The sequence below is a fragment of the Onychostoma macrolepis genome, chromosome 13, assembly GCF_012432095.1.
Source record: "Onychostoma macrolepis isolate SWU-2019 chromosome 13, ASM1243209v1, whole genome shotgun sequence".
NCBI classification, from domain to species: domain Eukaryota; kingdom Metazoa; phylum Chordata; class Actinopteri; order Cypriniformes; family Cyprinidae; genus Onychostoma; species Onychostoma macrolepis.
The window spans coordinates 17,620,160-17,632,316 of NC_081167.1; the positions used below are offsets into that span (position 1 = coordinate 17,620,160).

The 12,157-nt window shown below is 35.3% G+C and overlaps 2 protein-coding genes across 6 annotated transcripts in view; both read left to right on the forward strand.

The window, feature by feature from the left end:
• The first annotated feature begins 845 nt into the window (after positions 1–845).
• Positions 846–3,786, forward strand: si:dkey-187a12.4 (uncharacterized). Its single transcript, XM_058796041.1, has 4 exons — positions 846–1,341; positions 2,136–2,353; positions 2,629–2,788; positions 2,913–3,786. The coding sequence occupies exons 1-4, from the start codon at positions 1,080–1,082 to the stop codon at positions 3,137–3,139; spliced, it is 867 nt and encodes a 288-aa protein (XP_058652024.1). The 5' UTR covers positions 846–1,079; the 3' UTR covers positions 3,140–3,786.
• A 1,059-nt stretch (positions 3,787–4,845) lies between these two features.
• rin2a (Ras and Rab interactor 2a) overlaps positions 4,846–12,157 on the forward strand; it is a 35,166-nt gene continuing 27,854 nt past the window's right edge. For 2 of the 5 annotated variants that reach the window (XM_058796248.1, XM_058796246.1), the window contains exons 1-2: positions 4,853–5,103; positions 7,632–7,720. Coding sequence is in view for 2 of the 5 variants with exons in the window: in XM_058796247.1 (XP_058652230.1) it covers positions 5,080–5,103 (24 nt within the window). In the remaining 3 variants the exon portion in view is untranslated. Of the gene's footprint in view, positions 5,104–7,631; positions 7,721–12,157 lie in introns of all 5 variants that reach the window. The other 3 variants (XM_058796247.1, XM_058796245.1, XM_058796249.1) reach the window with 3 other exon arrangements.

Sequence of the window (12,157 nt, forward strand, 5' to 3'; positions counted from 1 at the left end):
AGTAAAGCCAGAGAAGAGCAGAAGCAGGAAATGAAGTATGATAATAAAAAATTAATAATTAATAATTTATAAATAATCTTAGGTAGCCTAGATATGTTTCAAAGCTCAGACTTTGTCTGACCAACACAAATCCAACAAGGTTATTATATCACAAGCAACAGCAATGGAAAATTACTGCTTCACAACCTTGAAATGGAGACATTCTCTCTTACTCCATGAACCCACACAATCATAAGTCTAAACAACAATGGAAAAAATAGTATGTCAAAATAATATAATATAAATGACTACTCAATGAAATGAATCAATTAAATGAGTATAACCTATACACTCTCAGAAATGAAGTATACAAAAGCTGTCACTGGGGCAGTACCTTTTCAAAAGGTACATGTTTGTACCTAAAGGGTCCATTTTGGTTCCTTAAAGGTACATATTAGTACTTAAAGAGTATATTTGAACCAAATAGGTACAAAAGTGTACTTTTTGAAAAGGTACTGCCCCAGTGACAGCTTTTGTACCTTTATTTCTGAGAGTGTATAATATAGCCAAATACATCTTAAATAACAGCATATTAAGCTACAGCTTAGTTATCGGCAAAAATGATCAGCTTAGTTTATCATTTCCAAAGACTCTTATAAGAGATGTACTTCTGTCAAAAATGAGATTTAAGTAATTTTTTTTTTTTTTTTTTTAATTATTATTTTTATGAATTGTATATATTGAACAATTAACATTCAAAATTATAACAAAATGTTACAAACATGATGTTCACATTTCCTGGAAGAAAAAATAAAAAATTAAAAAACAGTTTAAGTAAATTTAACTGCGCGCCTGTGTGCAATGGGTGACGTCACCGGCCCGCTATGCTTGTGGGAATTGTAGTTCGTTCAGAACTCATAACGTTCTGCCAACGTTGCTGTGACGTTTGCGTAACGTGATACGTGCGCTGGCTGGGGACAGTTTGATAACCATTTCCGCCTATTTCTCGCACATATCGCAGTGTTTATTAAGAGATGCATGTTAAGGGATTACATTTCCCATGAAGTGCTGTTTGTAAGTGTATAAGTACATCCATATAAATGGACCCAAACAGTGTCAGTCGCGTGAACTGGGCCATAAACCGCCGGGCGGAGGGTTTAGTAAGTAAACACATGGCAGACATGGCACAGAGACGCTCAGCGGTGTCTGAAGAGGATATGCACCCTCTGCCAGGAGACTTGAGCAGAAGCGCAGAAGACATCCCTGGGCGGGCCGAGGTGAATTTCAGCGCGGATTCACAGTCCTACAATCCTGCTGGAGTGGCGGGAAAGTTAATGCGCGAGGATGCGTCTTCAACATCAGGTACTGCGAAGTGAAGAGAGTGAAAATGATTATGTTTACCTTGACATGGACTTTCACATCCCTTCCCTTCTATTCATTATGGAACTTTGTTTTGTTAAAAAATGTCTTTTGCATTGAGATTTTAAGTTTGTTTTTTGTTTTATATAGGTAACGTTATTATTAGTGGGTAGTCGACAGTTGATTAGGTGTTATCTTAGTTTGTTTTAACATAAAATTGCTAACTTGTATAGTTTTTACATAGTTAACTTGTTGGCGTGCTTGTTAACTTGTTGTTGGTTGTTTATTTAACGTTAGACAAAATATGATAAAAGCACCTAATGTTAAAAAATATATATTAATAAAACCCTTTGACAGTTATCACTAAGGTTATTTAGTAAACAAACCACCACCTTTAATGTTATTGGCAATATTGTTTTTTCCACAAATGAAACTGACGCAGCATTTTTGATATAACGTTACATGCTGATTTTTAAAGCAGTAGTTCGCCCAAAAATTTAAATTTGCTAAATTAAAATGTACTCACACTCAGGAAGATGTAGTTGTGTCTTCACTGGAACAGATTTGGAGAAAAGTAACATTACATCAGTTGCTCACAAATGATCCACTGCAGTGAATGGGTGCTGTCAGAATGAGTTAAAATGGCTGATAAAAACATCAAAATAATCCAGCAAACCCATCTACATCCTGGATGGCCTGAGGCTGAGTAAATTTCAAACACATTTTTATTTTTGGGTGAACCTATTCCTTTAATCTTCTGTAAGTCTTCACTTAATATACATTTCTTACAATTACAGAGACAGCAGCCCATAGACAAATCATATCACTCCTTATTGAGATCAAGGAAGAGCAGCAGAGGCAGTGGGAAGTTCTGAAAGACCTGCAGGCCAGGATTCATGGACAGGTGTGTGAAGAGGAGGACGAGCCGCTTGACGTAGATCTGCCACTACGAACAATGGAACAGCTTGATGAAACAGAGCAGCATTTAGAGGATACTGAAGCTCAGAAGAAAATGGTACAAAAAATGATTACTTTCAATCTACTCTACAGTCTACAATTACTGCAGCGCATGTAATAATAGGTTATGTAACTTTGTAAACCTCAATCAGGACAGGAAGTTTACATTTTACGGAGGTAGTTGTGTAGTCCAAAATAATAGTTTAGAACAATATTGTTTGCTTTTGTTTCTAGTTTTTATTGCTTTCCACAAAACTTTTTCTGGTGACACTGTTCCCTTCTGTACATGTACTGAATATTTATTCATATTTTGATTTTGATTTTTTTTCATAGGTGTCACACCTCTCACGGATGGGCGGAGCTACAGTAGATGATGCAGTCCGCCGTCTTATGCACGCTGTTCTCTCTTTCAGTGTAGGCTCAGAGCTCAACTGGGTTGGCAGAGGACAGAAAAGGAGCTTCAGAAACACCAGACTGCAGGGTGTTTTGTTTCGTAAGCAGTCTTTAAAATCATGTCTCAGTGCAGATGCATCTTCAGGTTTATCACTGATCTATCACTTTTTTAGGATCCTCAACATTTCCCATGTGGAAGATTGTTTTAACTCTGTTTTCTGCAGGTGCCTTGAAAAGGACTCCTGTAGGAAAGGAGGCCACACACCACCAGTTTGCTGATGTAGTGAAGAAATGGTTGCGGTTTGCTCCTTTCCGACAAAGAGGAAGTGGACGAAGACCGCATTGGAAACCCATTGAGTTCATCTGTCCCAAATATGACAGTACTGTGGAGGATCATAACCAGCTTAACCATAACCAGCTGGATTCTGGGGAGATTCAGGTGACAATATAATTACACTAAGTGTTGTATGACTAAATGTCCAAAGACAAGTAAAGTGAAATCAGTGAATGAAGAAATGACAAGAGTGTGAAGGATTGGCTTTCAAATTCTGTTTCTTTTTTTCCCATATTACATTCTTTCTATTATAATATTTGCTTTGTTTTCTTTAAGTTAAAATATAGTATTGTTACGAGAATAATTTGCAGATTTTCAAATTACAGCATTAATCTTTAAAAAGTAATGGGTAAATGTAAATAATTCTGTTATAATGATTATTTTACCTGTGCAATTTTATTTGAATTATATTGTAAAATGTTTTGTTTTAAACGCTGATGGCAGTATATTTCCGTTTTAAATATTACATTTTGCAAATTGGAAATTGTTAAGAATGCTTTGCGTGGTTTTGTGCCATTATGTTAAGACAATAATAGACATCAGAGTTAATAATTTCAAACATTAAAGAGTTAATAAGTGTCACAGAAAATGTCAGATTGCTGTAGAAAAAAATGATATTTCTCAAATGTAATTTAATGACTTTTCTCAATAACATAGCTACTCACTTGTTATCTTTGCTAATGTGAACCATTTTCCAACAGTTTTCTAAGAACTCTTGCTTCCTGGCATATATAAAAACACATTAAAAACAATTTATCCATGAACGTTTTCTGTGGTGAATTAATTTGTGTTATTTGAGTGTTTCATGTTTATTGAGCCACTATTTTCAATTTATGTGACACTTTTACTTTCAATTTACTTAACGTTAGAAGAGTGCAAGATGATTTAATATAATCTTCCTTCAAGTCCCTCAAAACACTTATCACTAGTGTTTAATTTTTTAAATCAACATTGTTGAAGAGTACATGGGAATTTGTTATAGCCTATTTGTAATGTTTAGTGTAATTTCCATCATATCTCAAACAATGTACTGTTTAATCGCATTCTATTATGGAAATGGCATATTACCATAGATGTGATAAAATGTCAAGACTCTTACGGCTAATTTTGCAGCTTGTATTTTATGTATCGTAAATACTATAGGCCTAATATATAACGCCTTTTGCATAATTTGACAAAATTACAATTAGATTGGAAATGACAGTTAACAGAATATTTGTAATAACACGTATATAATAAGAAAAAGTGTTATTTTGGTAATTTTTGCTTCGGTTTCTTTGCTTTAATAAATAATTAGAGGAAGTGAAATTTAAGAGATATTTAGCCCACCGGTCATGGTCACACTTTGTATTAGGTGGCCTTAATCATCAAAAATAAGTACAATGTTTATTGTGTTCATATTGTATTGCAAAACACTTTTGCTGCCATTGAGGTGGGATACAGGTAAGGTTAGGGACAGGTTTGGTGGTCTGGGTAGGTTTAAGGGTGGGTTTAGGTGTAAGGGATGGGTCAACAGTGTAATTATAAATGTAATTACAGAAATTAATTACAGATGTAAATACATATAGGTATTTTTAAAATATATAAGTACAAAAACATGTATGTACACAATAAGTGCATTGTACCAAATGATTAATTTAAATGTAAGTACATAGTCGTTAAGGCCACCTAATATAAAGTGGGACCCCGGCCATTTACTTAATTGTTTCGATTTGTGCAGCTTTGGCCCTCCATAGTTTTCCACTGTCTTTCCGGTTGTTTCATGTTTCTCATCAATGGTTGGTGGGTCTAACAAAGGCTTTTCACTTCCAAAGACATTCCCGGCTGGAACACGTGATGTGAAACTTAATGCACATCAACTTTTGTTCTCCTCCAGGAGTTTGTTTTTGCCGGGAGAGGTCGCATGCTTTAACACAGCTATGAGTCTTTCTTGAGAAGTACAAGGAAGCAACTTCGACTCGGTCATGTAGGAACATCTAAAACTGTTAACATCAACTGATCCTTTGGAGGAAGATCATCCAGATCTTATAAATGCGTAACTGCACTTTTGCTTGCGGATGTTTTGGTTTCGACCCGTCGAGGTGAGTCCTCCACACACTGTTTATAAGCGTAAGTCTGCGGCGAGTGTTTTGTTTTTCTATCACAGCTTAGTCTTAAACGCATTTAAAACGTTTCTGCTTTTTGTGTGTTGCTTGTTCAAAATAATAACTAAAAAACATATATTATACGTTTATGTTTTGTAATTCTATTTTATTAACACTTAATTACTCGTGATAGTAATGTTGTTTTAAATATGCTGGTTTAACACTGGTCAGGATAGTTTGATACGTTGGTGACTTCTGTTTAGTAACTACCACTTGCTTTGTGGACATGAAACAAAAATGTTATTGTTGTCAGCCGGTAATTGTGTTATGCAGGTTACTCTGGTTAAAAATGGTCTATAGGAAACATACATGTAATGTGATGTTATGTAGTCAAATGCCATCATGATGTTTTGAAAGTTTTAAGGATGATCTCAAGGAAAGTCCAATTTGTCAAGATCTGTAAAACTTACTGAACTATATGTCCTGACTTTATCTATACCCAGAATGCTGTCATGAATATGAGTCAGCTTAGGTATTGAAACACATTCATATATTTCTTAGGTGAATGGTATATATGCTAATTATGTCCCCAAGAAAAAGAAAAGCTGTAGTACAGCATTGAACAGTGTGTTTTTGTATTAGTATAAGTGTTTATTCAAAATTTCATGTTAAAGATCATATCATTTTGCACTGGAAAACTGCTTGCACTTCCTCCTATATTTTTCTTTGTGAACTCTAAAAGACAGGGAAGTAAACTTAGTGTAGGGGTCAAGTTAGTAGCTTCACTGCTGTCCTCATAACCAGTATACAATGATTTCAAGTTTTTTTTTTTTTTTTTTTGAAGAGCTAATTACATCAGAACAGGTAGTTGTAAAATGTTTGTCAAATTTTGGCATCTCCTAAAACTTGGTCGTGTCTCTGGACAGTAAAAAATAATTAACAGCCCCTGTGAGGAAAGTAGGTTAATGGCGTAATCAAAAATGTGTTCTTGTTGTTGTTGTTATTTATTTATTTATTTGTGGGAAGTCAATGGAAAGTCCTTGTGATATAGTGAGTGTGCACCACTTGTGCTTTATGCATCAATTCTCTTTTATTGCTGTCATACAAATTGATTGCATTCATTACTAACTTTTTTCTAAAAATCGTCCCAACAGATTTTTCAGTTTCTTCCCCACCAATATTTCAGCAGTGGCTCTGAGGCCTGTTAAGAGGATTAGTCTCAGGCAAAGGGAAGTAACTTAACGGATTTTGCCCAGAACATGCGTCACTTGACAAGAATTTCAGAGTTGTGCAGTGACTGGCATTGGATTAGTTTGGAAGAGAATGTTTTGATCCATTTCATTACTCTACATAGCAGTTGTATTTACTTTATTTAAGCTTTATTTATTTTTGCTGGAATTGTGACCACTGAGCGCTACTCAAATGCTGAGGTGTCAGCCGTGACTGAGGTGTCTTCATTATGGTAATTCCGTGGACTGTAATTTGTCATCATAATTTTAGTGTCTGCTGACAGTATTGAGAGTTGTTACACTGATTTTAGTGAATGTGGTGGGTATATGATTAAATAGCTTGACAATTTTGTAATGAAATATGACCTCTTATGGTCAGCCGATCAGATCAATGAATGCAAAGTGAGAGACATAATGAGGTAATGAGATATCATATGTAGTTTAACCGCAGAATTGAAAAACAAGCCAAATACTCACACAGAGTGATACTGTGTAGTGTTTTTAAACTGCATATACCTTTAATATTTTTTACTTAAACACTTCCTTGATTGTTTCTATTCAGTTATTCACCTTGTTTCTGTTCCCTTATAATAGACTATCATTCAAACGTTTGTGATAAGATAAAAAAAAAAAAAAAAAAAATTCAGTTTCATTGATCAAAAGTGACCGCAAAAAGATTTATTTTACAAAAGAATAAATATTTTCAAATAATTAAATATTTTTCAGAATTGTTTTCTGCTTTCTCAAAAAAAATAAGCACTAACTCTTTTCTACATTGATCATAAATAAGAAATGTTTCTTGAGCACATCATCTTATAGTGATTATAGTGAATTCTGAAGGAGCATGTGACTCTGAAGACTGGAGTAATAGCTGCTATCAGATTTGCAGACACAAGTAAACTGAAATAGAACAATTTGTTTTAAATTTTAATAACGATTTCATTTGTAAAACATTTTCACCATATTACTAGTTTTTACTGTGTTTTTGATCAAATAAATGCATCTTTGATGAGTATAATCCTACCGACCCCAAACTCTTGTATCCACACTGAATAGTTTTGCCTTGTTTACATTTTGTGGGCCAAAAAACACAGACCAAACCTCAAATATGTAAAACACCGAGGCCCATTGAGACTTAGGCCTGTTTTGAAGCAGATAATGCTGAGTATATCTTCCCATCACAATAACAACCAACAAAAAAACCTCACTTGCATTCCAGTTTTACCCAATTTTGCCTGGCTGTGCGCATCTGAAAATGGCTGAAAAATTATTTTGTTTTCACTTTATATTCTGTAGGAATAGTGACGTACTAAATAATGGAGGAATTCTTGATGAAGGAAGACCAGGAAGTCATACATTAAAGTAAAGGAAAGCGCACAGATTAGGTAAGGGGAGCTGGCTTCACATCTGCTTCATAAGTGTGATTTATGTGAACAAGATCTAATGGTTTATCTGTCTTCCCCACTGAAGTGAGACTGTATTCAGCACATGCAGACCTCATTTTCTCCTAAAGGAATGTTTCAGCTTCAATGCAGTTAAGATAAACCAATAACTTTTGTGGCATAATGTCAATTACCATAGAAAACTATTTGGACTTACCCCTTAAAAAGCATACTTACCTACACATTTATGACCAAAAAACCAGCCAGAAACAATCTAATCAACAGCTTTTTGCTACGTCTTTACCTGAAGGCATGACATCACGTCTCTGTTGATATACTGGCAACGCCCACAGATATTACAACTTTATATCTCAAATAACTTTTTATGGATGATTTCAGTGCTTTACAAAAATATGAGTTTGACATCTGTCAAATTCTTTTGTAAATGTCTTATTATAACCATGATTTTTGCTTTTTTTTTTGTGGTAATTGATGTTATCAAATGATGTATTAAACTTGTAATGAACCTGGAAAATTACTTAAAAAATATAACACTTGTTTTTTCAGTTTTCATTTCATTTTAACTACCATACATCCTCATATATTAGAGACTTGGATGATGTGATGTGGCTGGAATCCAGCTTTAGCAAAGAAAACTTGTTTTGTTTCTTCAGCGTCGCTATTGTGGTATTCAAAAACCTTCAAACAGGTTTTGTTTGGGAGGGATTATGTTTTATGGAAACCAAAGAAATAAACTTAAACATGGACTGGATTGAAGATGGCACTCAAAACCTCTTGCTATCATGATAACATGCTTTAGACCTTTTCTGAAGACAATGAGAAGAATAATAATAGCGTAATGGGCAAGATGAAGCAATTGTTTTCTTCTTCGGAAGATCATTCGGTATCCAGTCCAGGACTCTAGAAATGATATCAGTTCTTGCAGTCAGGAAGCTGCCAGTCTGCCAAGAGCCTTTCCCACGGAATCACCTCACGCTTCCCACTGCACCGTCTGAATGAGAGACCTTTTTGTGTCTGACACAGAAACTAGGAAATAGGGAGAGAGAGAGAGAGAGAAAGAGAAAGGGGAAGTTCTGAGGAGTAGGAAACTTTTAAGTAGATCAAAAAGGTGCGTTTGGAGCCAGATTCAGGGCAGCAGAGGAAAGGAAACTTGATGAAACCGAATGAAAGATGTGCACTAAGCACTTAAATGCAAGAACAGCTCGATGTATGAGTCTGGAATTTGTCAGCACATGTATAAATCGTTGTTTGATCTTCATTTTGTCTGGTTATTGCTCTGGGACATGCAATGTGGGGTGGAGCTGGCTGGCCACATCCTGTAGAGCGCTGGCCTCTGCCTGCTCCCTCTGAATGTGTGTTTATGTGCTTCTCTTGTCTGGGGATCTGGGGATCACACCCATCCCATGTTGTGAGTAGGCCTATGGTTGAGATGAAATATTGAGAGGCAGTTCTTGTATTTAATAAGGTTTAAATGGTCATCTTTTAGTCTTCACTTATGAAGTGTGGCCGGTGGCATTCAGATGGTTTGAGTTTGTTGGTCTGTGCTGCAGTCTGCGGTACGAAAGACTATTTTGAGTGTGTTTTGTCAATGTTTTGCCTGCTTTTGCAGCTGTGCCTGTTAATGTCATTTTTCTCAGCCTTTCCGAGTCTCTCCACAATCCTTTCAGTCACAGCAGCAGGAGTCTGAGCTTAAAAACCACTTTAACTTGAATGATCTGTCAGTCAGATTTCAGGTCTTCAGGGGTTGTAATTTTTTAATTAATTTTTTTGTTGTTGTGCATTCTGAAACTGCGTCAATGGTTTTAGTACATTTGACACTGGATTCTGAGGGGTATTGCAAGAAAGTGTAATTTACTTGTGTGTCAATCACTTTACTATTGAGATCAGACATTTCAGAATTTCAAAAACAGTTGGTACAGACTCTGACACAAACTCCGTTTTTGGTGTTTTTTTGTCAGTGAGCTTGAACAAATCGGTCAGTAAATGATTCAGTGACTTATCACTAGTTTTGTTTCTGAATGAGGGAGTGCGTTTGAGTGAATCAGTTGAGCAAATGATTCAATGACTCGTCACTTATTTAATTTCTGAATTAATTATTGTTTGAACTAAATGTTTAAATGAATCAATCATAAAGAGTCCCATTTCTAAATAGATCAATGTGGTTGAGTAAATGATTCAGTGAGTGATGCCATCTACTGGCATAACTTGCAAAACTGACAGTAACATCCAAACACGAGTGATAAAAATATTATCGGGCAGTTTAATTTGGCTATTCTGTGTTTGCAGTAACTGTGGATAATGCCAGTAACCATAGTGACAGTGGTTAAAGTAAATATCAAAGATGGTGTCAGCATAACAACAGAAAAGTCTTACCAAAAATGACACAACAAACAAATCTAATCTAGGTGTGAGTTTATATGTCATATTTTATTAAAATGGCTTTGCATGAGTGTACAACAGCACATAATTTGGGTTGTAAACAGACCACAAACTCATGAGAGTCACTCCGATGGAAAAGAGACTGGATCTAACAGCTGGATCTATCTATTTATGTTACCTAAAACCCCATCTGAAAAGGCACAAACTCAGGCATTTTTGAGTGAATCTGTTTGTTTGAATGAAGTTTTCATGATGTTGCCCAAATAAAATATGTTGATGTCGTTTCTGAAGCAGGGGTGACTGTAGCGTGTGAAGATTTTAACTGTTGTTGTCCCTCAAGGCTGCTGTCCTCCGTGGGCGGGTAGAGCTCTCTACAGGCTTTGAGCAGAGCTGGATTTTTTCCAGCCGGGGTTTTGTGAGGTGGAGGGCCATATAGCAGCAGGGTCCTAACACAGTGCCAGACGACTTCATTATCCAATAGAAACCCAGTGTCTTTTCCCTCTCCCTTCCCCATCTCACACACTGCCTAACCACTGCATCAGACTTCAGGATGATTTATTAGTATAATTCTTTGAATGTGTGTGCGAAATGTGCTTTAACTGTCCTAGTTATGGTCTCGAACATATATTGTAGATGTGTTAACAATTAAGTCGGCTGTAAAATTCTCTCAGAAGAGTATAGGAAACTCAAGGGAAATGAAATAATTTAGCATAATTATGATTAAAGTCATTTTTGGGTGATTTATAAACTCCTCTGCACTGCATGTGGGCATATTTTTTTGTTGACTTTTGTTTAGACTTTTAGTATTCCTCACAAGATCTCTTCAATACAAACTGCATAACCTATACAAACAGCACGTCTGGTTTCGTTAGCTGTGAATCACACTTTGAGTCTTAACCAACACAATTCCAGTCCAACAGGACTGGAAAGAGTACGTCATTCAGTAACACACTGTGACTTCCTCTATTGGTTACATTAACTGGAATGGGGAAAAATCCCCTTGCTCAATTGCTAAATGCATACGGATTCACTTTGATTGTAAAACACTGTTGACCACTATAAAAGTATACTGTAAATGCTGTTACTCATCTAACATGCAAACAGGTTAGCCAATCAGAGGGCATTTATGTCAGTCTTGAGAAAGGATGGAAAATATGTCCGTTTCTGGTGCACAAAACATTAACTAGAAACTTATGGAAAGAAATTAAAACTTTTGTTTATCAAAAATGTTATTTTTGACAAAAAAGACAGTAAACACATTTATAATGTTACTAAAGATTTCTGTTTTAAATCAATGTTGTTCTTTTGAACGCATATTTAACCATGCAATAATTTTATACATGCAATAATTTAGTTTCTTGCTTTCTGCACTATTAGTAAACGTGTAATTTTGTAATTTACGTATTGTGTCTTTTGTTAACTTATGTCATTGGCTGCTGAGAGAATTCACAGAGTAAGAATTTCATTGCATGGTCACGGTGTAACAGACAGTTTCCTGTATGAAAAATCCTGAAAAAAATGCATCAAGGTTTTCACAAAAATACTAACATTGAAAATAAAAAAATAATAATTCTTGAGCTCAAAATTATGATTCCCGAAGGAGCATTTGACACTGAGTTCAACTTTTCCATAAGATGAATAAATAGAAAGTAGTTCATTTAAATTGTAATAATGTTTTCTTGTATTTTTCATCAAATGAATACAGACTTGGTAAGCATAAGAGACTACTAACAAAAACATTAGAAAATCTTACAGATTTGAATGGTAGTGTAAATATATGTGCTGGTGCATTATTATTGCACAAGAAGCAACATAAAAGAAATTTATAAACACAGGAAAGCACAAACGGAAACAAACCTTTCCGGAAATTTTTTATCATTGGGTAAGCTATCCCCAACTGTTTTTTTTTTGTTTTGTTTTTTTTTGTGTGTGTCACATTTGGATTTGTTTCTCAGTCATGCTGCACTGTTCTCCTGCAATTTCCAAGGCTGTCAATGTTTTGGCAGTGTTTTTTGTTTTTTTTAGCATGTTGTTTTGTCC

Excerpts from the sequence above, each read along its gene's own strand:
- si:dkey-187a12.4 (XM_058796041.1), top strand. The coding sequence starts at position 1,080 with ATGGACCCAAACAGTGTCAGTCGCGTGAACTGGGCCATAAACCGCCGG. Across the intron at positions 2,354-2,628 it reads CTGAAGCTCAGAAGAAAATG|GTGTCACACCTCTCACGGAT; the intron begins GTACAAAAAATG and ends TTTTTTTCATAG. Across the intron at positions 2,789-2,912 it reads ACTGCAGGGTGTTTTGTTTC|GTGCCTTGAAAAGGACTCCT; the intron begins GTAAGCAGTCTT and ends TGTTTTCTGCAG.